At 56.7% G+C, this 23737-nt stretch overlaps 3 protein-coding genes across 10 annotated transcripts; 2 read left to right on the top strand and 1 right to left on the bottom strand.

Annotated features, from left to right (window-relative positions):
* Nucleotides 1–2803: 2803 nt before the first annotated feature.
* Nucleotides 2804–6089, bottom strand: LOC107969131 (putative protein phosphatase inhibitor 2-like protein 1). 4 transcript variants are annotated; one of them, XM_054670809.2, is made up of 5 exons: nt 5755–6089; nt 5351–5418; nt 4155–4268; nt 3941–4012; nt 2804–3216 (listed from the first exon to the last, which is right to left on the bottom strand). In XM_054670809.2, the coding sequence occupies exons 1-5, from the start codon at nt 5851–5853 to the stop codon at nt 3189–3191; spliced, it is 381 nt and encodes a 126-aa protein (XP_054526784.1). In that variant the 5' UTR covers nt 5854–6089; the 3' UTR covers nt 2804–3188. The 4 variants fall into 4 exon arrangements, with proteins under 4 accessions (XP_054526784.1, XP_016786914.1, XP_054526782.1 ...); XM_016931425.3 differs by having other exon boundaries at nt 2805–3339; nt 5755–5899; XM_054670807.2 differs by having other exon boundaries at nt 3096–3216; nt 5351–5899.
* An 824-nt stretch (nt 6090–6913) lies between these two features.
* Nucleotides 6914–20659, top strand: NEURL4 (neuralized E3 ubiquitin protein ligase 4). Of its 4 annotated transcripts, none has more exons than XM_016931420.3 (29): nt 6914–7274; nt 8423–8867; nt 9077–9142; nt 9298–9596; nt 9759–9870; nt 9964–10052; nt 10592–10664; nt 10832–11096; nt 11323–11504; nt 11823–11908; nt 12033–12195; nt 12291–12489; nt 12580–12656; nt 12740–12818; nt 13180–13355; nt 13437–13568; nt 14293–14438; nt 14516–14743; nt 14844–14942; nt 15027–15188; nt 15377–15541; nt 17076–17234; nt 17610–17789; nt 17928–18015; nt 18112–18219; nt 18359–18503; nt 18718–18830; nt 18921–19086; nt 19965–20659. In XM_016931420.3, the coding sequence occupies exons 1-29, from the start codon at nt 6993–6995 to the stop codon at nt 20167–20169; spliced, it is 4689 nt and encodes a 1562-aa protein (XP_016786909.1). In that variant the 5' UTR covers nt 6914–6992; the 3' UTR covers nt 20170–20659. The 4 variants fall into 4 exon arrangements, with proteins under 4 accessions (XP_016786909.1, XP_016786910.1, XP_054526780.1 ...); XM_016931421.3 differs by having other exon boundaries at nt 6978–7274; nt 13180–13349; XM_054670805.2 differs by lacking the exon at nt 9077–9142 and having other exon boundaries at nt 6978–7274; nt 13180–13349.
* A 121-nt stretch (nt 20660–20780) lies between these two features.
* Nucleotides 20781–23644, top strand: GPS2 (G protein pathway suppressor 2). Of its 2 annotated transcripts, none has more exons than XM_511971.9 (11): nt 20781–20961; nt 21179–21339; nt 21704–21813; nt 21898–22010; nt 22142–22221; nt 22313–22395; nt 22580–22733; nt 22832–22921; nt 23012–23091; nt 23179–23274; nt 23464–23644. In XM_511971.9, the coding sequence occupies exons 2-11, from the start codon at nt 21246–21248 to the stop codon at nt 23545–23547; spliced, it is 984 nt and encodes a 327-aa protein (XP_511971.3). In that variant the 5' UTR covers nt 20781–20961; nt 21179–21245; the 3' UTR covers nt 23548–23644. The 2 variants fall into 2 exon arrangements, with proteins under 2 accessions (XP_511971.3, XP_054526781.1); XM_054670806.1 differs by having other exon boundaries at nt 20960–21046.
* Nucleotides 23645–23737: the final 93 nt, after the last annotated feature.

Raw genomic sequence — 23737 nt, 5'->3', positions numbered from 1 at the left:
GCTGGAGTGCAGTGGCGCGATGTCGGCTCACTACAACCTCCGCCTCCTGGGTTCAAGCAATTCTCCTGTCTCAGCCTCCCGAGTAGCTGGGACTACAGGCTCCTGCCATCATGCCCGGCTAACTTTTTGTATTTTCAGTAGGGACGGGGTTTCACCTTGTTGGTCAGACTTGTCTCGACCTCCTGACCTCAGGTGATCCACCCACCTCGGCCTCCCAAAGTGCTAGGATTACAGGCGTGAGCCACTGTGCCCAGCTGGTTCACTATATTAATTGCATCAGTCACTGTCATCCTGCTACAGCTTGGGCCTTCTCGTGATTCTAGGCTCCTGTGGAGTCCAGTACCCCGGACTGCTCCCAGCTTTCTTCGTTTTGCCGTCATATTCATGGTTCCTGTGTGTGAACTCCCCTTCCTCCCCTCTCCTCAACGACTGAGCAGGCCCAGCCTGAGCACCCGATTCACAGCTCCCAGACTCTTGCTCTTCTGCTCTTTATTTCTATTCATAGGGTGGTCATGAAGGGAAGGTTGCCCCCACTCCGCCCCCAACCAGCCCCATTTTCCATTGTTTGCTTTCCTTTTCTTGAGTCCATCGAAGTCCCAGGGTTTCATCTGGAGAGAAGAGTTTGAGTTCATGGCTTTCTCGTAGCAGGCATGAGATCTTGTCCATGTGACTCTGGATCCCCTAGAACCTCCCCACTCAGCTCCTCTACCTCCCTGGCCAGTGTATGCATCCCCTTGCCTCTGCCCAGGCTCAGTGTGCCAGGCTGTACTTGTTCTGGCTTGAGGAGTTGGGGTTGCTTCCACTCTCCCTCTCTGAACTCCTTGGGCTTTGCCAGCTCAGCCCCCCAGCCACCAGCTGGACACCACTTGAGACTCATTGTCTTTGGAGGACAGAGAAATACCTGGAGTGGGGTGGTGTGGCAGAGGAGTGAAGGAGGAGGCATGGAGCCAGTGTGTGGTGCCAAGCTGGAGGGGGTCCCAACCGCTTCTGAGTCTCCCTGGTTCCTCGCCTGTCCAATGTGGACCTTGGACTTGAGGCTGTTCAGGGCCTCTCCTTCCACCTGTTGCTGATGTACTGGCCTGAAAGAATTGGAGGGCTGGGAGATGGGAGCTTGCCAAGAGACAGCCCCAGGGAGATGGTGGCCTGGTGCCCTTAACAGGCTGCAATGGTGTCATTGTCGCCATCAGGGAGCTCTCTGTGGCCTTGTGATCCCTAAAGGGGCCTCCCATGTGGTCCAGTAGGTGGACTTCAGTGCTTACGGGGTTCTCAATCACCTAGGTCAAGCTTGTGGAGCCTAGAATCAGGGATCAGGGCTGGGGTACCCATCAGGCTGTGCGTTCCCAGCCCTCCTGCCCCCTAGGCTGGCCTGCCCAGGCTCCCACCATCCTGATGCTCATCTTCCACGTCCTCTACAAGCTCTGGGTGGGAGCAGGACCTCAGGTATAGTCCTTTGCCATCATATTCCTTGTGCTGCAGAGCAATCCCCTGCCCCAATATGATAGTGGCCACAGCTGGGGGGACTGATTTCTGTAGGTGGAGGGATCTGAGGAATCAATCAAATGAATCCAAGTCTTCTAGCCATCTGGTGTATCCATGCCTCCCAGGTGTCTGTTGTGGGCCCTCACCAGAGAGGAGAAGCTCAGGCCCCAGATCCTCATCTCACTGACTTCTCTTACCCTTCCCATTTTAGAAAAACTTCAGTGACCGCTCCACCTCCCCCCATGGTTGTCTTGGACTTTTGTTTTTTTTTTATTTATTTTTTGAGACAAGATCTTGCTATGTTACCCAGGCTGGAATGTGTTAGTGCCATCATCGCTCACGGCAGCCTCAAACTCCTGGGCTCAAGATATCCTCCCACCTTAGCCTCCCCAGTAGCCTGGACTACAGGTGCACGCCACCACACCTGGCTAATTAAAAACAATTTTTTTTCTTTTTCTTTTTTCTTTTTTTGTAGAGACGAGGTCTCCCTACGTTGCCCAGGCTGGTTTTGAACTTCTGGCCTCAAGCAATCCTCCCAAAGTGCTGGGATTACAGAAGTGAGCCACTGGGCCTGGCCAACAAATCAGCCCCCAATCAGACTTTCTGTTCCTCAACAGCCAATAATCTCCGGGGACTATCCTGAGTGGGGTCCTTCCTCCAGCTGCCCTCTTTCTTCCCTGGGGTTACTTCCCAGCATTACCTCCCTGTCAGGCAGCAGAGTCTTGGGCTGATAGCCACTGAGGAAGACAGACTGTGGTAGAGAAGTGAGGAACGGGCTCTGGAATACAACCCCCTCTAGTCCCTGGAGCCCCGCCATCGCTAACCCTCGGCTTCAAGGATGTGCCTGCAGGTGACCAGGCCTGGCTCATCTTTGGCTCCTCTGGCTAGTTCTCCTGCCAAGCCTCTCTGCACAGGCCTGGGCTCTGGGTCCAGCATCACGCCTTGACTGCCACCGCTGATACGGATAATACCACCATTGTCATCCTCATCCTCTTCATTCTCCAAGGGCTGGTTTTTCTGAGCCTTGAGAAACTTCCCTTTGTCATAGTGTGCCTTGCGGCGCTTGTCAAAGTCGGTGGAGTCTGTGACCATGGTGAGAGCTTGGCTTTCCCACCGCACTCTTGCCAAAGGTTCGCTCCACCTCCCCCTTTCCATTCAATCCACAACCCTCATCTCATGTTGTGGGCGAAAGATTACCTAGGTGCCAAGGCAAGAGACTGAAGGCACAAACTGTTTCAGTATAATAAAGAAATAGTTAGAATAAGAATAGTCATAATACAAATTAGATATAGAGATGATCATGGACAATTATCAATCATTATTATAAACATTATTAATCATTAGCTTTTAATATTACTGTTTGTTGCATTACTAATATAACCTAGGAATAACCGGCAGGTATAGGGTCAGGTGCTGAAGGGACATTGTGAGAAGTGACCTAGAAGGCAAGAGGTGAACGTTCTGTCACGCTCGCATAAGGGCCGCTTGAGGGCTCCTTGGTCAAGCGGTAACGCTAGTGCCTGGGAAGACACCCGTTACTTAGCAGATCGCGAAAGGGAGTCTCCTTTCCTTGGAGGAGTCAGGGAACACTCTGCTCCACCAGCTTCTTGTGGAAGGCTGGATATTATCCAGGCCTCCCCGCAGTCATCCGGAGGCCTAAACCCCTCCCTGTGGTGCTGTGCTTCAATGCTCACGCTCCTTGTCCACTTTCATGTTCCTCCCGTACTCCTGGTTCCTCTTTGAAGTTCGTAGTAGAGAGCAGTAGAAGAAATAGTGAAAGTCTTAATGTCTTTGATCTTTCTTATAAGTGCATAGAAGAAAACGCTGACGTATGCTGCCTTCTCTCTCTACTTCAGTTACCTAAAAGGGAAGGGCCCCCTGTCCTGTGATCACGTGACTTGCTGCACCTTGTCAATCACTTAGAAGATTCACCCTCCTTACCCTGCCCCCTTGTCTTGTATGCAATAAATATCAGCGCAACCAGTGGTTCGGGGCCACTACCAGTCTCCGCGTCTTGGTAGTCGTCCCCCAGGCCTAGCTGCTTTCTCTTTATCTCTTTGTCTTGTGTCTTAATTTATTATAATCTCTCGTCTCTGCACACGGGGGGAACACCCGCTAAGCCCCATAGGGCTGGACCCTACATCATGTATCTTGGAAAAGTTGTCTGCAGGCCCTGAGCTCCTGTCAGCACAGTCCTGGCGGAACGTGGGGCAGATACTGTCCATCATGGCAATCCTGAAGGGGCAGGAGACTAGTTGGGGGCATCAAGAGAAGAAAATAGCAATGGGGACAGGTGGTAAACGAGGCCAAATTCGTGGACCCCTGCCCCCATCCAGGCCTGATGGAAATTGTAGCACCTCCCACTGCAGGTGTCAGAAAGCAGACCCGCTGCAGACCTGAATTCAGGGCTGAGGGAAGAAAGAGGCCCCATAACCCGGCTGATCTCTGGCAGGACTCTTACCTCTCTGCCAGCACTCCAGGATTCACTGAGCAGGAGGAGCCGGCAGAGAGGTCCTCAAAACTGTCCTGCAGCCTGCAGAGGAGGGGGAAGCAGTGCCGGGAGGTGGGTGTCAGGCAGTATCCAGTCCCTGAGGTGCTCTGCCTCCTCCACCTGTCCCCTCCTTTAAATAGAGAAGAATCTCTGGACTGAAGGGTTGGGGCTGAGGGCTCAGCACCTGTGGTAGGGAGTGTTGGGCTCATCCACCATCATAAATCCATAGTCCTTGTCAGCAGGGCGGTAGGTGGTCAGGATATTCATCTCGTCCCAGTGCTGAGACTTCCTTCTGGGGCTGGGGGAGGAGACCTTCTAGTGACCCCCCCATAGGCCTCCCTCATTTTCCCAGTCATTCAAAACAGTTTTTTTTTGTTTTTGTTTTTTGCTTTTGTTTTTGTTTTGAGATGGAATCTTGCTCTGTTGACCAAGCTGGAGTGCAGTGGCACGATCACAGCTCACTGCAACCTCTGCCTCCCGGGTTCAAGTGATTCTCCTGCCTCAGCCTCCTGAGTAGCTGGGATTACAGGCGTGCGCCACCACACCCGGCTAATTTTTGTATTTTTAGTAGAGATGGGGTTTCACCATGTTGGTCAGGCTGGTCTTGAACTCCTGACCTCGTGATCTGCCTGCCTCGCACTCCCAAAGTGCTGGGATTACAGTCGTGCGCCACCACACCCGGCTAATTTTTGTATTTTTAGTAGAGATGGGGTTTCACCATGTTGGTCAGGCTGGTCTTGAACTCCTGACCTCGTGATCTGCCTGCCTCCCACTCCCAAAGTGCTGGGATTACAGGCGTGAGCTACCCTGCGTGGCATTCAAAACAGTTTTTGTTGTTGTTTGTTTTTTGAGATGGAGTCTTGCTCTGTTTTCCAGACTGGAGTGCAATGGTGTGATCTCAGCTCATTGCAACCTCTGCCTCCCCGGTTCAAGCCATTCTCCTGCCTTAGCCTCCCAAGTAGCTGGGATTACAGGTGCCTGCCACCACACCCGGCTTATTTTTGTATTTTTAGTAGGGACAGGGTTTCACCATGTTGGCCAGGCTGGTCTTGAACTCCTGACCTCAGGTGATCTGCCCACCTCGGCCTCCCAAAGTGCTAGGATTACAGGCATGAGTCACCACTCCGACTCAAAACAGTTTTCTTATACCCCCTTGTTGAGGCTGGGGATGGGGTCAGACTTAATGATAATCACAGTCCTGTGCAGCCACGGTTTATGGGGCACCTGCTCTTCTCCCGAAAGCCTGGAACCACTCAATTGCCCTCACCTACTCTAACTCTTCATTCTTAAGGCTCTGCCCCTTTCCTTCTGGCTCCCACCCTCAGGTGTCCTGAACCCTCCCGACTCTGGGCTGCCTGCCCGCAGTGCTGGGCTCCTTACTTCTCCACATTGGGGGATTTCTGCATCAAGTTGGAGCTGTTCTTTCGTAGGATGCTCCGGGGCCGGTCCTGTTGGGAGTTTTGGGGGTTCAAGCAAGTTGGCCCAGAGTGCGGACTGCACCCGGGGCTGTTTACCTCTTGCCCTGCAGGTCCCCCAGGCCCGGGGCTGGAAGCCCTGGATATACTGGTTCGAGGCCCGGGGATGTTGAATCCACCAGGGTTCCTGCCAGACCCAAGGCTGTGGTTCGCAGCCTCCCTTGGGTGCTGACTGGGCCCGGAACCAAGGACCACTATCCCCCCGGAGGGACAGCTTGAACCAGTACTATGAGTTACGGAGCCCCCTGAGTGCACGTGGGGCCCAGAACCGTGAAACAAGACTACTCTGGAGGGCTGCCCAGCGCCTGCCTCGACTCCTGTGACCGCTGCGGGCACTCCTCTGGCTGCCCCTCCAGGGGAATCCCGGTTGAGGCCGCCAGCAGCCCCTAGGCACTCCACCTTCTCCATGGCCCCACTGGGGGGCCGCTCTCAGCGATCCTGACCCGCCTCCCGGCTCCACGTAGCCCCGCCCCTGGCCCCGCCCCCACCGCTGCCGGCCGGGGATGCTCGGGCTCAGTCCCGGGTCCACTTCTCCCCTGCTCCAGAGCTGCGGCGGGCGGAATCAAGACTATATAGAGACTCGGGCTGGGGGTCCCTCCGCTCGCCCTTTTCCTTTGTGTCCCACCCAAAGATTTTCTTTGTCTGGGCAATTTGTTCCCGCCCTTCTCCAGCACCACCCTCATCCAAACCAGCCAATCCCAGTCAGGGGGCCAGGCCAGGAGCTTCGACTGTGACGTCACGGTCCTCCAGCCTGAGCGTGAGCTTCGGGGAGTTGGGCAGGGGGCTTGTTAATAGCTCTAAGGGAGATCTTTTGGGGTCATCAACGCTGTCGCTTGAAACTGCCTGTCGGGACTTCTTTAGACTCTTTGTGGTCTTAACATGGAATAGTTTGGTTGAGTTGGAGTTGAAGCTGGGCTTGACTTGAAATATCAGCGAGCTTCCCCCACCCCCGTCAGTCGGCTGGCTCAGCCAATCAGGAGAGGTGTGAGGCAAAGTGGAAGGATTGCCGCACTGTTGCAAGACACTTCGTCCTCAGTCGGGTGGCGGGAAGAGACTTTCACTACCGCTTCTCTGGGTCCTCCAGACTCGGCTCACGCTGCTTTGGAGCCTGCATCCCGAGGGGAGACACCCCCTCTTGCCGTAAAGCGAGTGCTTCAAGGTGTCACCTCCCCCTAGCGAGGGCGGGGTCGTCGGTGCCGCTGTCGCAAAGCAGAAAGTGTTTGGGCTCCAGCACCCCACCGTCGTAAAGATGCCTGCGGTGGGCGTGTCTTTCTCCCACTGTCGCAAAAGCTCCCTGCCCAGGTCTTCGTCCCCCTCGGAGCCGCTCCGTCACCTCGCTATGCCGTAAAGCGAGGCTCCCGACCCCGTGTCCTTCTGTTCTCACCGTGGTCGTCCCCAGCTCCTAGCGCGGGCTGCTTCATTGCCCGGCAGTGCCGTAAAGCATACCTGGTCTCAGCCCCCCGGTCGTATCCCTCGGACTGTCTGCCCGACGCGGTTGCCACGGTGCCGCCAAGCGCGGCTGTCGCGCTGCCCCGGTGTCAGCGGAGATGGCGGCAGGGTCGGGTGGGAGTGGGGGCTCTGGGGGAGGCCCTGGACCGGGGCCGGGCGGGGGTGGGGGCCCCAGCGGGAGCGGCTCAGGACCGGGGTCCAACGGGGGTCTGGGCAGCGGCGGGGAACTGCACCCGCGCACTGGGCGCTTGGTGAGCCTGTCGGCCTGTGGGCGTACAGCGCGGCGGCAGCAGCCGGGCCAGGAGTTTAACCACGGGCTGGTGTTGAGCAGAGAACCCTTGCGCGATGGACGCGTCTTCACCGTCCGCATCGACCGCAAGGTGCAGCGCTGGTACCGCGGAACAGAGATGTGGAGGGTGGTGGGAGGCGTCTAGAGGGAGACGGGGTAGGACAGCCAGGGTAGCCCACATTGCCGGGCACCGAGAGGGAACAGAAAGACCATAGAGCACCAGGGGGCGGTCAGGAAGACAGCATGAAGCAGAAACATTGAGTTTGAAGAAGACATTAAGAGCTTGAGTTTTCTCAAGATCCAGAACCAGGGAAGGGACACGAGGGCTAACCCACTAGAATGGCTGGGAACAGACCTCCTGGTACAATTTCTTGGGCATGGAGGATGGAGAGATGTCAGAGATGTGATGGCAAGTGAAGAAAGATGCCAAGGAACGAACAAACCTAATCCCAGCACTTTGGGAGTCCGAGGCGGGCGGATCACTAGAGTTAGGGGTTTGAGACCAGCCTGGCGAACGTGGTGAAACCCCGTCTTTACTAAAAATACAAAAATTGGCCAGGCATGGTGGCGTGCGCCTGTAATCCCAGCTACTCTGGAGGCTGAGGCAGGAGAATGGCTTGAACCCGGGAGGCAGAGGTTGCAGTGAGCCGAGATCATGCCATTGCACTCCAGCCTGGGCAACAGAGTGAGTGAGACTCCGTCTCAAAAAAACAAAGAACAAACCATTGAAGGACAGAGGCTGTGCCAGAAAGATAGGTGAGGAGAAAGATCCAGGGTGAGGGAGGTGTGTGTGATTCAGTGAAGAGGCCAGGCTCACAGAAAAAGAACTTGGAAGGAGATTGAATCTGGGTAGAGCCTGATCTTTGGAGAGAATTAGGCCAGGGGAAAGGAATGAATGATACACAAGAGCAAGAGGTGTGGGTATAGGAAGTAGGAGAATTTGGATGGTTGGAGAGCCATAGAGACTAGGAAAGTTAGAGGAGGCAGGAGGTTGGAACCAAGGAATTTGTGCTTGGCTTGGAAAGGAGTGGTTTAGTAAACACTGAGTAGAGAGCAGAGTTGCTAAAGGAAAGCCCAAATAATTACCGAGACGGAGTCCAGAAAATCACTGTCTGCATCTCTGGATTAGTGTTCCAAGAGACAGAAAGCCAGCTAGCTGTCTGAGAGGTGGGAAGATATGGTGGCCTGTGGAATGGGGGGTGGCCCATTCTAAGCCTCTGTCCAATACCCCTATCCCAGGTCAACTCCTGGAGCGGCTCCATTGAGATTGGGGTGACAGCGCTGGACCCCAGTGTGCTGGACTTTCCAAGCAGTGCCACGGGGCTGAAGGGGGGCTCGTGGGTAGTGTCGGGCTGCTCTGTGCTGAGAGATGGACGCTCTGTGTTGGAGGAGTATGGTCAGGACCTGGACCAGCTTGGTGAAGGGGACCGCGTGGGCGTGGAGCGCACAGTTGCTGGGGAGCTTCGGCTCTGGGTGAATGGGCGGGATTGCGGTGTGGCTGCCACAGGCCTGCCCCCTCGTGTCTGGGCCGTCGTGGACCTTTATGGCAAGTGCACCCAGATCACCGTGCTAACCCCTGAGCCAGGCTTCAGCCCCCCTACTCCCATCCCCACACCTCCCCTCGAGCCGTTGGCCCCCACTGAAGACTCTGCCTTGGCTGAACAGGGGACCTCTGCAGATGAAGGTGAGAACACAGCTAGGGCAGTGTTGGTGGGGTGGGGACGGAATGGGGGAAATAGAGTGACAAGACAGGCTGGGTGTGGGCAGGGCCACCCTGATCCCCAAGTCTGTTGAATGGGAGAGCAGGAGCTAGAGGATGGGGGGTTCTCCTGGCTATGGGCCGTGAAGCAGGGACTGAACCCTTATTCCCCTCCCATCCCACCTGGTCCCCAGCCTTCACGGTGTCCCCAGCGCAGGCCCGGCCGGAGACGTTTCCTAACAGCCTTGAGTCGCATAATGGTGAGGGCTTTGGGGAGGCCCTGGGAAGGGGAGTGGGAAGTGAGGTGGACAAGGGAGGGCCCTCAGGAGAAGGGGTAGGGAGAGAGGCACCAGGTCTGGGGGTGTAGAGCCTCATCCCAACTTCCGAGCTTCCTTCTTCCATCCTGCTGCTATAGACTTTGCCAACATGGAGCTGTCTGAGGTGGTGAGCAACACCATCCTGTCTGCCTACAATGGAGGGCTCCTGAATGTGAACCTGAGCTCCCCACCGGCAGGGGAAGGCCTGGGATCTAGCGGTGCTGCCACCTCGCCCATTCTCACTTCCAACGATGCCCTGCTCTTTCATGAAAAGTGCGGGACCCTCATCAAACTCAGCAACAATAATAAGACGGCTGAGCGCCGGCGGCCCCTGGATGAATTCAACAATGGGGTTGTCATGACCAATCGCCCCCTTCGGGACAATGAGATGTTTGAGGTGTGCAAAGTCCTGTGGTCTGGTTGGCGCCTTATCCCTGGGAGCTAAAGATGGGGATTGACCTTTGGTGCTAGGAGGGTGGGCCCTGGGGAAGAACCAAGGGCTGAAGGTCCCTTTCTGCATTTACATTCCCTGCTTCTCCCTTCTGTCCCTCAATGCCAGATCCGTATCGACAAGCTTGTTGATAAGTGGTCAGGCTCCATTGAGATTGGGGTCACCACCCACAACCCCAACAGTTTGGAGTACCCAGCCACCATGACCAACCTCCAGTCAGGTACCAGCCCCGGGCAGGGGCGGGGGTGCAGGCCTGGTGTTGCTGAGGGGAAGGAAGCCCCGTACCCGAACCCAAGTGTCCACTATCACCCAGGCACCATCATGATGAGCGGCTGTGGAATCCTGACCAATGGCAAGGGCACCCGCCGGGAGTACTGCGAATTCAGTCTGGATGAGTTGCAGGTGAGGGTGGGGCACAGATCCCTGGGCCACTTTCAGCAGAGCCACAGGTACTCTGTGTCCCTGCCAGGGCACCAAGCAGGGTCTCCTATGTGACCTAGAGGCAGTCCCTGTATCTTCCACCTAAAGGTTCCTTCCTAGAAGCCTGAGTTGCCCAAGAGTTCAGCACTCAGATTTTGGAGTCAGATGGTTGAATTCCTCACTGTTTTCCCATTTGTAGTAGCGAACCGGGGCAAGAAGCTTATCCTCTTTGATTGCTGCCCCACCTCCTGCAACCTCTAAAATGAGCCTACGAGTAGTACTTACTCCATAGGCTGAGACTTGTAGAAGCTAATGTCTGTGAGGTGGTTTAACTCAGTGCCTGACTCACGTGGAGCATTGATGAGATGTGGAAATTGTCATGTCTGGAAAACAAGGACCCAGGACCTGTCCTCCAGGGTGGTCTGAGACTCTCGCGAATACCTTCTGGAGTTGTTCCTGTGTGGAGTGGGGTGCTGAGCAGGCCTCAGGACTCCTCTAAACTGTTTGTCTTCTTTGATTAGGAGGGTGACCACATTGGCCTCACAAGGAAGTCCAACTCTGCCCTACACTTCTTCATTAATGGTATCGATCAGGGTAAGGGCCACCCAGAGAGAGCCTCTGGGCCGGGGCTTTCGGTGGGGCTGGGACTGGGGGCTGTACCTCATCCTTCTGCTTCTCTTTGGTGCTTGGCCTCCCTGTGTTTGACTTTCTCCCCTCATTCTCCCTGCCCACTCCCACACCCCCGTACCTTCCTGCCACAGGAGTGGCAACCCCCTTGACGCCCCCAGTGGTGTATGGTGTGGTGGACTTGTACGGGATGGCAGTGAAGGTGACCATCGTCCACAATAACAACCACAGTGACCGTCTCCGCCGAAACAACGCCATCCTGCGGGCGCTGTCCCCCGAGGGTGCTCTCCGCCGTGCTGCCCCTGCCGCCCAGGCAGAACCTGAGCGCCTGCTCTTCCACCCCAACTGTGGGCAGAAGGCAGCCATCACCCACGAGGGACGCACTGCCCTGAGGCCCCAGTATGGCCCATGGGGTGGGGAGAAGCCTGAAGAAGGGATTCTAATGGGAAGGGGGGCGGGGCAAGGAAGTGGAAGGCAGAGGGAGCCTGGCGGGGGCAGCTTCCTGGAGGCTGAGCTTTAGTTCTTTGGCTTGGGGCAGTGAGTGTTGGCAGGCATTGCTGGGCTAAGCCTTGGCACATTGAGAGCGTGTGTTAGGGATCTGACTCTCCACTTGCTGTGCCCTCAGTGCCACCGATGACTTCAATCACGGCGTGGTGCTGAGCAGCAGAGCCCTGCGGGATGGAGAGGTGTTCCAGGTGCGCATCGACAAGATGGTGGACAAATGGGCTGGCTCCATTGAAATTGGTGTCACCACCCACAACCCTGCCTACCTCCAGTTGCCCTCCACCATGACCAACTTGCGCTCTGGTGAGCTCCCAGGAAGGGCAGGGACAGGATAGGGTTTTGGGGGGAAGCTATCCCCAAAGCCCTGGCACTTGTTCTGCAGCTCCTTTTTCACTTGTCACTCTTGTGACCACTCATTCAGTGGCTAGAGAGTGTCCCGTGGGCAGGGCTGTGGCTGTCTTGGAAGCTGCAGAGTTTTCTTGTCCTGCTCAGGGAAGAAATCTAGTCGTCAAAGAAAAGGCAAGGTGGACTGTGGGCTCGGGAGTCCTGTGGGCGCTGCTGTGGCAAGGAGAGGAGCCCTGCATTTCCCCTCATGTCCCCTCCTGCTCCTTGTCCTCCCAGGGACCTGGATGATGACTGGGAATGGGGTGATGCACAATGGGACGACCATCCTGGATGAATACGGGCACAATCTGGACCGCCTCAAGGTGGGAAAGTGGGTGCGCCGCCTGGCGGCCGCAGCAGGCATCACACACACCGCGGGGCTGATGCAGGACCAGCCCCGGCAGGAACTCTGCCTGACTCCTCACTCCAGCACCCCCTTCTTCCAAGGCAGGGGACACGGTGGGCGTGGTACGGCGGGAGGACGGGACTCTCCACTTCTTTGTCAATGGGATGACTCAGGGCCCTGCTGCCTGGAACGTGCCCCCGGGCGTCTATGCTGTCGTCGATCTCTATGGCCAGGCGGCCCAGGCCACCATTGTGGACGACGTGGGTGAGGGCCGGGCTGGGCTGGGGCCGGGGGTTAGGGTGGCCTTGGGAGGTCTGAGAGACACCTAGAGACCTGACGGGTGATGTCCACTTTTACAGAGGTGGTTCCAGTTCCTGAACCACTTCCTGAGGGGAACAACCAGGTGTCTCCAAGCTCTCCGTCCTCAGGGGCCGGGGGCTCTGACCTGCGCTTCCATCAGCTGCACGGCAGTAACGCAGTCATCACTAATGGGGGCCGCACCGCCCTCCGCCACAACTGTCGCAGCGAGTTTAATGACGCCATCGTCATCTCCAACCGGTCAGTCTCTCAACTTTCATGTCCCCACCTTCCTCCTGCCCAGCCTCAGCCACGCAAGTAGAGCCTCTCTGATCACCAGTCTCCTGGCAGGGCCCTGCGGGATGGAGAGCTGTTTGAAATTGTCATTCAGAAGATGGTGGACCGCTGGTCAGGCTCCATTGAGGCTGGTGAGGGGCGTCTGTGTGTGTTGGGGGCTGTTGGATGTCTGTGCCTTGGGGATCGGCCTTGACTTACCCCTGCCTCCTCCCAGGAGTGACTGCTATTCGGCCTGAAGACCTGGAATTCCCCAACACCATGACAGACATTGACTATGACACATGGATGCTGAGGTTGGGCTTCCTGCTTTGGGGACCAGCTTGGGGCTGAGTGGAGCTGGCTGGGATCAGGGAAGCAAGGTTTGGGCCTATGGTGGCTGTGGGTAGTGACAGACCTAGGGGATCTACCTGTCCCCTCCCCTTGAATTCTTGGAAGTCCTGCCCAGGCCCACAGGGGCTCAGTCCTCCTTCATCTTAGGCAGTTCTTGCTTTTTCCTAAGGGGATCCCAGGGACAGAGGAGACAGGATTGGGCCTTACACCCAGATCAAGACACCAGCCCAAGACATTGGAGGGTTCTGACAGACAGGGAGTGGGCAGGGGCCAATGTGAAGTTGAAGTTGGCAGGCTGACTCACCCCTTCTGCCATCCCCCCAGTGGTACAGCCATCATGCAAGACGGTAACACGATGCGCAACAATTATGGGTGTGACCTGGATGCGCTGGGCACAGGTGCACGCATCGGCATGATGCGAACTGCCAAGGGCGACCTGCACTACTTCATCAACGGCCAGGACCAAGGCGCTGCCTGCTCGGGCCTGCCTCCGGGTAAAGGTGACTATGTGGCTTTCAGCCTGCCACCCTCAGCCCAGACCACCTGGCTGTCAGGCTTCTGACCTTCCCTTTCCTCCCCAGAGGTGTATGCGGTAGTCGATCTCTATGGCCAGTGTGTCCAAGTGTCCATCACCAATGCCACCGGCCCCATGGACAACAGCCTGGCGACCAGCAACACAGCCACCGAGAAGTCCTTCCCACTGCACTCCCCAGGTGCGGCAGCAGGGCGGGGGCTGGACGGGCTCTGCTTGCCTGCTGTGCACCTGAGGAGTAGGGTTTCCAGGTTAGAGAGGCTCTGCAAAGACGGTTGGCTGGGGTAGCTGCCGGCTCCAGGGAAGAGACAGCCCACGGTGGCAAGCAGCCAGTGAGGGGGAGGTTACACCTGGTACTTAGAGCCTGGACACTTCCCTGCCACCAAGGGGCCAGGACACCGTAAGCTGAGCATGCCAGGTTTGGAAATGGGCCTTGCTGTGGTGAAAAGAGGTATCAGGGCCGGGTGCAGTAGCTCACGCCTGTAATCCCAGCACTTTGGGAGTTCAAGGCAGGTGGATCGCTCGAGCACAAGAGTTTGAGACCAGCCTGGGAAACATGGCGAAACCCCGTCTGTACCAAAAATACAAAATGTAGGCAGGTGTGGTGGCATGCACCTGTGGTCCCAGCTACTTGAGAGGCTGAGGTGGGAGGATCGCTGGATCCCAGGAAGTCGAGGCTGCAGTGAGCCACGACTGTGCCCCTGCACTCCAGCCTGAGTGACAGAGCGAGACCCTGCCTCAAAAAAATACAATAAAGAGGTGTCAGGAGGCCCTGAGGTGTAATGGCAGATGGCAGATGGGGCGTTGGCATCCCCATTTCGTTTCATCTGAAAGCTTTGCTCTGTGTTCTGCCTGAAGCTCGCTGCCCCAATCCTACCCCTTCTACTGGTGCCATCTCTTCACAGTGGCTGGCGTGGCTCACCGATTCCACAGTACTTGTGGCAAGAACGTCACCCTAGAGGAGGATGGCACGAGGGCAGTGCGTGCCGCTGGCTATGCTCATGGCCTTGTCTTCAGTACCAAGGAGCTGAGGGCTGACGAAGTCTTTGAGGTAGGCCGTAGTGATGTGACAGAGGGGCTGCGAGGCCCATCACGACAGGGCCAGCTCATGTTTTCTCTGTCTCGTAGGTGAAAGTGGAAGAGCTAGATGAGAAGTGGGCAGGTTCCCTGCGGCTGGGGCTGACCACACTAGCACCGGGGGAGATGGGACCCGGGGCAGGCGGTGGTGGCCCAGGGCTGCCTCCTTCCCTGCCAGAGCTCCGGACGAAGACCACTTGGATGGTATCCAGCTGTGAAGTGAGGCGTGATGGGCAGCTCCAGAGGATGAATTATGGCCGGAACCTAGAGAGGCTGGGGGTGAAGTGGCTGGCTCCAGGGACAGGGGAGGGGTTGGGAGTGGAGGTGGCAGGGAGAGGTGGGCTGAACATCGTCCGTTCTTGTCCTACCTCGGTCCTAGGTGGGGAGCCGTGTGGGTGTTCGTCGGGGGGCAGATGACACGATGCACATCCTGGTGGATGGAGAGGATATGGGGCCTGCAGCCACTGGCATTGCCAAGGTAGACCTGAACGCTTCCTTGGGTTCTGGGAGGATGGTTGAGGTCTGCTGATCTCTGATTTTCTGGGTCTTGTGTGCCTCCCAGAACGTGTGGGCTGTGTTGGATCTCTACGGGCCAGTCCGCGGTGTGTCAATTGTCAGTTCCACGAGACTGGAGGAGTCAGAAGGCACCCAGCCTCCTTCCCCCAGTTCAGACACCGGCAGTGAGGGCGAGGAGGATGACGAGGGCGAGGAGCATGGCCTGGGAGTAAGAGGCTGCAGCATGGTCTGCTGTGCACATGGATGGGCAGTTGCTGGGCTGTTGGATGCCAGGCCTTTTCTGGGTTCTCTGATCGTTGGGTGGAGGCTCACACTCAGGGTCTGTGCAAACTCCAGTGGGGTGGGTCAGTCCTGGCATTGGCAACCCATGCAGCTCAGTCCCTTCCTCCACACCAGGGCCAGAATGAAGTGGGTATTATACCCACCACCCTCGAGTTCCTGGAGAACCATGGGAAGAATATCCTTTTGTCTAATGGGAACCGTACGGCCACACGGGTGGCCAGCTACAATCAGGGCATCGTTGTCATCAACCAACCTCTGGTGCCCCAGCTGCTGGTGCAGGTGGGTTCTCCCTCCCTATCCCCAGCTTCTCTCGCTCCACAGTGACCCATGGCCAACCCTCCTGAAAAAAGGCCTTTTTGTGTGGAGAAAAAGAAAGCAAGCCACTTGGATGAGCTTCCTAGGCTTTTATTCATAGCCTGTAATGGGGGTCATCAGTCAGTTACCACGAAGTCCCTACCTGGTGATTGGTGAGGGAAGCAGTAGGGACAGGCTGGAGGAGTCCAAGGGAAATGCCTGATCCTATATGTGGGAGCAGAGAGGGCTTTCCAGAAGAAGGTGCCTTTTTGCTACAAACTGAAAGATATGTGAAAGTTAGCCAGGTGAGCCTGGGTGCGGTGGCTCATACCTGTAATCCCAGAACTTTTGGAGGCCAAAGCAGGCGGATCGCTTGAGCTCACGAGTTTGCGACCAGCCTGGGCAATATAGTGAAACTCTGTCTCTACAAAAAAAATATAAAAATTCTCCAGGCATGGTGGCACGAGCCTGTAATCCCAGCTACTCGGGAGGCTGAGGTGGGAGGATCACTTGAACCTGAGAGGCAGAGGTTACAGTGAGCCGAGATCACGCCACCGCACTCTAGCCTGGGAGATAGAGCAAGACCTTGTATCTAAAAAAAAAAAAAAGAAAAAAAGGCCAGGCGCAGTGGCTCATGCCTGTAATCGCAACACTTTGGGAGGCCGAGGCGGGCAGATCACGAGATCAGGAGATCAAGACCATCCTGGCTAACACGGTGAAACCCCGTCTCTACTAAAAAATACAAAAAATTAGCCGGGCGTGGTGGCGGGCGCCTGTAGTCCCAGCTACTCGGGAGGCTGAGGCAGGAGAATGGCTTGAACCCAGGAGGCGGAGCTTGCAGTGAGCCGAGATCGCGCCACTGCACTCCAGCCTGGGCAACAGAGCGAGACTCCGTCTCAAAAAAAAAAAGAAAGGAAAAGAAAACTAGCTAGGTGAAGGAAGTCCTAGGAATAAGAATCCTTAGAGATCCTTACAGAGGCAACAGCAAGGTCAAGGCTCAAACAGCATGTTTTTTTTTTGTTTTTTTGTTTTTTTGAGACGGAGTTTAGCTCTTGTTGCCCAGGCTAGAGTGCAATGGCATGATCTCGGCTCACCGCAACCTCCACCTCCTGGGTTCAAGCGATTCTCCTGCCTCAGCCTCCCAAGTAGCTGGGACTACAGGCATATGACACTACGCCCGGCTAATTTTGTAATTTTAGTAGAGACGGAGTTTCACCATGTTGGTCAGGCTGGTCTCAAACTCCTGACCTCAGGTGATCCACCCACCTCAGCCTCCCAAAGTGCTGGGATTACAGTGTGGGTCACCGTGCCCGGCTGGCGGTTCTTTTTTTAAAAAAAAAAAAAAAAAAAAAAGAGGGAAAGAAACAACTAAATTAGCGTTTTCTGGTCCTTCCAAGCATAAGAAAAGGCAGCATCCCAGGCCACATTCTGGGAGGTGCAGTATTCCCTCCCTGGCTGGGGTGGGGAGCCTGGTTCTTCCCAGGAGGCTGTGATTATGGAGTAGTTCTTTCTTCCCCAGGTGCGGATAGATTTCCTAAACCGACAGTGGACATCTTCCCTTGTCCTGGGAGTCATCACCTGCGCGCCTGAGAGGCTCAACTTCCCTGCTTCTGCCTGTGCCCTCAAACGGGCAGCCTGGCTGCTGCGGGGCCGTGGGGTCTTCCACAACGGTCTCAAGGTGAGTAGGAGCCAGAGAGAAGGAACAGGACCAGGCCTGTGAGTAGAGAAGGGCTGGCCAGAAGGGAGAAGTGGGCCCCTAGCCTTGGAGGTAGGACCACAGGTGTAAAAGGGGGACAGTAATGGGCAGGCAAGGGCGAGTAGCATTGCCTGGTCAGTCTTAGGCCTGCTGCTTCCTGCGGTGTCCCTGCCATTGAGAATGTGCCAGTTTTGGGGAAGGGGAGGGGCTCTAGGTAACTGCAGTGGGAGGAGAACCTCGGCAGTGGGCAAGCATGGAGGCAAAGCCAAGGCACTGGCAAAAGGAAGCAGAGCAAAGGGCGGGACAGCTGCCGCGGTGGAGTCTGACCTCTGGAAGACAGCCGGTCTCTCCTCCTAGATCTGCGAGAAGTTTGGGCCCAATCTGGACACGTGCCCTGAAGGCACCATCCTGGGACTGCGGCTGGACAGCTCTGGGGGGCTGCATCTTCATGTTAATGGGGTGGACCAGGGGGTAGCTGTGCCAGATGTGCCCCAGCCCTGCTACGCGCTTGTGGACCTCTATGGGCAGTGTGAGCAGGTTAGTGGCAGTGGGGGCAGGGAGGAGGGGTGCCTGAGAGTCTGCGCGGTCCAGGACAGGGGAAATCTCTGTTCCAGGGAGGGATCAGCAGGCCCTGGGGTCTGACCAAGCTCTGTCTGACTACCCTCTCCCCTGCAGGTGACAATCGTGAACCCTGAGCCAGGGGCTGCCAGTGGGAAAAGTGCTGGAACCCAAGGGGACATGGAGAAAGCAGACATGGTGGACGGTGTGCCAGCCCAAAGGGACCCAGCTCCTGCCCCTACTCCCCCGCCCTCACCCTTCTAGCCCAGCTCCTGTGACCTGTGCCCCTCTGCTCCCTCAGGTATCAAAGAGAGTGTGTGCTGGGGTCCACCACCTGCCGCTAGTCCTCTAAAGAGCTGCGAGTACCATGCCCTTTGCTCTCGCTTCCAAGAACTCCTGCTGCTTCCTGGTGAGTCCCACAGTCTGCCAGAACTGACTTCATTCCCAGGGCCAGGCCTAGAGCCTTGGAGAGCAGCTGGAGGGTGCCACTGTGGTTGAGATCAAGGGTGGGAGCCACAGCACCAAGCCTGCTACTCACTGTCCCGCAGAAGATTATTTCATGCCTCCGCCAAAGCGAAGCCTGTGCTACTGTGAGTCTTGCCGGAAGCTGCGAGGAGACGAGGCCCACAGGCGCAGAGGGGAGCCTCCCCGGGAATATGCACTGCCCTTTGGCTGGTGCAGGTTCAACCTCAGGTACATATGGGCAAGGTCATGCCTTTCCCCTACTGTTTTCCCCCTGGAGAAACGGGGATCCCAAGAGGGTGCATGGAAGAAGTAATAGAACTTCCTGTCTAAGGAAAAGCCAGGAAGTGCCAGGGACTTCCTGTCTAAGGAAGAGCCTCGTGAAGCTCCTCCACTGGGGAGTCAGTGGCCTTCGTTCTATCTGCCCCGCTTGTCCACCTCCTAGAGTGAATCCCCGCCTGGAGGCTGGGACACTAACCAAGAAGTGGCACATGGCATATCACGGGAGCAATGTTGCCGCTGTACGGAGAGTGCTGGACCGAGGGGAGCTGGGAGCAGGTACTGGCGAGCAGGCCCATGCAAGGTGGGCTGAGCCTGGGGGGCTGTGGAGGAATAAAAAGGGCTATCCTGACCCAGTTCTCCTCCCAGGTACTGCCTCCATCCTGAGCTGCCGTCCTTTGAAGGGAGAACCTGGGGTAGGGTTCGAGGAGCCTGGCGAGAACTGTGCACCTCCTCGGGAGGAGCAGCCCCCTCCTGTGCTGCTTTCCCCCTCCCTTCAATATGCTGGGGCGGAGACCCTGGCCTCCAAAGTGCAGTGAGTACTGGGAGGGGTGGGGAGAGATCTCCAGGGGCTCGGATGGAGAGGGCCCCAGCGCAGCCACTGGGGTCTTCGTGATTCGCCCTCCCCTTTTCTCATCTCGTCTTGCTAGCTGCCAGTCTCCAACTCAGCCCTTTCTTCATTCATTGAACAAATACTACTTATATACTCTTCTAGTGGGCAAAAAAAGGAACCTTGCTCTTGTGGAACTTCTGCCTTTTCTCTCTATAATGTTCATACGTAATAAGTATTATTTATTTATTTATTTTTATTTATTTTTTTTTTTGAGACGGAGTCCTGCTCTGTCACCCAGGCTGGAGTGCAGTGGCGTGATCTCACTGCAACCTCCACCTCCTGGGTTCAAGCGATTCTCCTGCCTCAGCCTCCTGAGTAGCTGGGACTACAGGCACGCACCACCAAGCCCGGCTAATTTTTGTATTTTTAGTAGAGACGGGGTTTCGCCATGTTGGCCAGGATGGTCTCGATCTCCTGACCTCGTGATCCGCCCACCTCGGCCTCCCAAAGGGCTGGGACAGGCGTGAGCCACCGCGCCCCGCCAGTATTTAGTATTTTTAAAGGTAATACGTAAGGACTATGGAAACAGAGAAAGAATGGGGCGGAGACAGCAGTGCGGTTGGTGTGGACATCCTAAGAAGGTGGGAGAGATTCGAGCAAAGGCTTGAAGAAGGAAGTGAAGGGTGTAGCTGAGCAGGCTTTGGGAGGAAGAGCATTTCAGGTAGAACAGCTAGAGCGAAGTTCCCATAAGGTGGGAGTATTTCCTAGGTACAGCAAGGCTTGTGTGGTTGGAACAGACTTTGCAAGGGGGAGGTGATGGGGCGAGAGGCTTCACTCCCTTATTTTGTCTTGTCTGACAGATTCCGGGACCCCAAATCCCAGCGGACGCACCAGGCTCAGGTGGCGTTCCAGGTGTGTGTGCGCCCTGGCTCCTACACCCCGGGACCCCCTTCCGCTGCCCTTGGAGAACCTCCTGACCCTCACTTCAGTCCAGCCGAACTTGAGTGGGTCACTAAGGAGAAGGGGGCCACACTCCTCTGTGCCCTGCTGGTACGGGTGGAATGAGGGGTGAGACACCACTACTACAAGCACAGTCGGGCCGCGGGCCCATGGACTCTGAGTGGCGACTGCCTCCACCTCATTCCCGTGACTCGTGGCATGCGCAGGTGCTGGAGCTTGGCAGCCGCGCAGGAGCATGTAGGCAGGCTCTCAGATGTAGGTGGCAAGTGGCACAGCTCCATGTCCGGAGGCCCAGCACTCCGTCTGATGGGAGGAGCCGTGGGAGCCCAGCTCCAGGCCCTGGTACCCCTCTTCATGCACTGATTTGGGGAACATGACTCCCTTTTACTCCCCTACCCCACATCACTTAATTTATTTCCGTTTTTGTTTCTGGTTACTGTGAATCCCAGAGGAGTCTCTCCCTGTGCCCACATGAAGCTGCTTTTTCCGGGGCCACCGGGCGGGAGTGGGGAAGGGTGGGCGCACGGAAGATGGGGGCCTCTGTACAGTTGTTACTGACTCTGATTTCTAAGGAGCCAATAAACACCGTCTCAGAGCCTCCGCCTCGGCCTCTCTCTCGCGCGCCCCTCTCCGGAGCCCGCGTCCCCTGGGGTGCCACCAGGTGGGCCCGCGAAATTAAAGAGAGCTGAGGATGCCAAGGCCAGTCTGCAGCGGTCGTCGCTCACGTTCCCGGCGACGGGGTTTGTACGCCGCGGGCACCCGTCGCAGCGCGCTTCCGCCTTCTTTCACCTGTGAGGTCGGCCGCCGCCGTGACTCCGGAAGGACTCGGCCGGGCCGCCGGATGTGACGCAGGGGCCAGGGCGCGTCGGAGCCGCTGAGAAAGCGCAGAGAAGGCGGGTAGGAAGGGCCGGCGTCCGGGCTGGCTGGGCAGGGAGCGGGAGCGGCAGCAGCGAGCCGGGGACCCCGGCGCCGCCCGCGTGCGGTGGGGCAGGGGCTGCGGTCCCGGCCGGGTGGCGGGCTCCTGGGACACGTGACCGGGGCGGCGAGCGGGCCGGGCGGACGGGCTTCCGCCTGGGCCGGGCGCGGCCCCCTCTGAGCGCCCGCCTCCCCGCAGGCCCCGTCTGAGGTCTGGCAGTCAGAGACAGCCGGGCGCCCACGGCCCGAGCGCCCACGGCAGCACCATGCCCGCACTCCTGGAGCGCCCCAAGCTTTCCAACGCCATGGCCAGGGCGCTGCACCGGCACATTATGATGGAGCGGGAGCGCAAGCGGCAGGGTGAGCCGGGGCCATAGCAGGGGGACGCACGGCCCAGAATGGCTCCTGTACCTCAAGGCTGGCCTCAACCCACCGGCCAACCAGCGCGCCCGCTGCCGAGCGCAGAGGAGGGAAGGAATTATAGCCCCGTTGTGGTGGGATTTAAGCGTCCTGTTCCATGCTCCAGAACCCTTGAGATGGGAAGGACCTTGGAGAGCACCTGATAAAGCCTTTCCGTTCCCTATTGCCGCGATGGGGAGCTTGTCCCCTCGAGGCAAAGAGCACACAGGCGTGTTGGGATGACTGGGTTTTGCTGGTCTTCAATCTGTAACGTTGGAATTGTTTTCACTACCCTGCCTCTTCTTCATTCTGCCTGATTCTCCAGAGGAAGAAGAGGTGGATAAGATGATGGAACAGAAGATGAAGGAAGAACAGGAGAGAAGAAAGAAAAAGGAGATGGAAGAGAGAATGTCACTAGAGGAGACCAAGGAACAAGTAAGCAGTCCCTTGAACTTTCCCAGCTTTGATTTCTTCGTTTGACTCTCCCTGCCTTCGTCTTCTTTTCCCACCCCATCCCAGATTCTGAAGTTGGAGGAGAAGCTTTTGGCCCTACAGGAAGAGAAGCACCAGCTTTTCCTGCAGCTCAAGAAAGTTTTACATGAGGAAGAAAAACGGAGGCGAAAGGAACAGAGGTGGGATCAGAGTGCTAAAAACTGAAATGGGGGCCAAGTGGAACTGGGATCAGGTAGTAAAAGAACCAGTGTTTAATGGCAAAAGAGAAGGCATCTGTCCTTGACTTTGACCTGTCTTCCTTTCACTCCAGTGACCTGACCACCCTGACATCAGCTGCATACCAGCAGAGCCTGACTGTTCACACAGGAACTCATCTCCTCAGCATGCAGGGTGAGGACTAAAGAAACCACCTGATGGAACCGGCCTTCTTGGAGGTCACAGCCTCCCATTTCAGCATCATGAAGCCCTTCTCCCTTTCTAGGGAGCCCTGGAGGACACAATCGCCCAGGCACCCTCATGGCAGCTGACAGAGCCAAACAAATGTTTGGACCCCAAGTGCTTACGGTGAGAGTAGGATTGGATGCCTAGCCCCTAGTACTTCCATCCATGCATCCTTGCCACCAGTATTCAAGTCACAAACATATCAAGCACTTAAGTTTAGGGGGAAACGGGGCATACAGATACACACAAGTCACTGGGTTTCAGCTTTCAAGGAGTTTGTAGGCGAGTTCTCATTCTCCTTCCTTAGACCCGGCACTACGTGGGCTCAGCAGCTGCTTTTGCAGGGACACCAGAGCATGGACAATTCCAAGGCAGTCCTGGTGGTGCCTATGGGACTGCTCAGCCCCCACCTCACTATGGGCCCACACAGCCAGCTTATAGTCCTAGTCAGCAGCTCAGAGGTGAGTAATAGGAGGGATGGGGCTTGGCCTTCCTCAAGGTCAAAGGAGGAATGCCATTCAGTGAAAGATTTTAATGGCTCTGTCTTTTCCTTTCTTAGCTCCTTCGGCGTTCCCTGCAGTGCAGTACCTATCTCAGCCACAGCCACAGCCCTATGCTGTGCATGGCCACTTTCAGCCCACTCAGACAGGTGATAACATCCCATGCAGGAGCTCTAGCTCTCAGGTCCTCCCCCTCCCTGTTTCATTCTCGTCTCACATGCCCCTCCTTCCCCACCTAGGTTTCCTCCAGCCTGGTGGTGCCCTGTCCTTGCAAAAGCAGATGGAACATGCTAACCAGCAGACTGGCTTCTCCGACTCAGTGAGTATGGCACCTTGGGAGGTCAGGGTTAGGGATATGTTAAGGGGAGCTTCAGTATGCCTCAGGCCCTGACTCTGTTCTCTGCAGTCCTCTCTGCGCCCCATGCACCCCCAGGCTCTGCATCCAGCCCCTGGACTCCTTGCTTCCCCCCAGCTCCCTGTGCAGATGCAGCCAGCAGGAAAGGTAAGAATGGTAATAGAATTTACCTGTCAGAATCCCTACACTAGGGATCCAGAAAAGCAGGATTAGGTAGGACAGGTGGCCCACATCATCTGGTTTTTCCTTCCTCTTTGGGGGTGGTTATCAGTAGGGTATTAAGTGGAAGGGAGAGTACGCCCAGTGACAAAGCCCTCTTTTCATCACCACCACCAGTCGGGCTTTGCAGCTACCAGCCAACCTGGCCCTCGGCTCCCCTTCATCCAACACAGCCAGAACCCGCGATTCTACCACAAGTGACCATCAGATTATATCTTCAACACCACACCCCCCACCCCATCGTGGGTGAGGGTACCCCCTGTGTGTCCCAGGCCAATAAAATCTACCTGCCACTGCCCCTGGCTGCTGCTGTTTGTGTTGCCTCCCACCCAACTGTCTGGAATAGGTCAAGGTTGCTTGGAGGGTGGGGGGATGGCTGGCAGGTCCACAG

Source organism: Pan troglodytes, chromosome 19 (assembly GCF_028858775.2).
Source record: "Pan troglodytes isolate AG18354 chromosome 19, NHGRI_mPanTro3-v2.0_pri, whole genome shotgun sequence".
Lineage (NCBI taxonomy): Eukaryota > Metazoa > Chordata > Mammalia > Primates > Hominidae > Pan > Pan troglodytes.
Note: the sequence above shows the minus strand (reverse complement) of the source record. Positions and strands in the feature narration are given on the sequence as shown.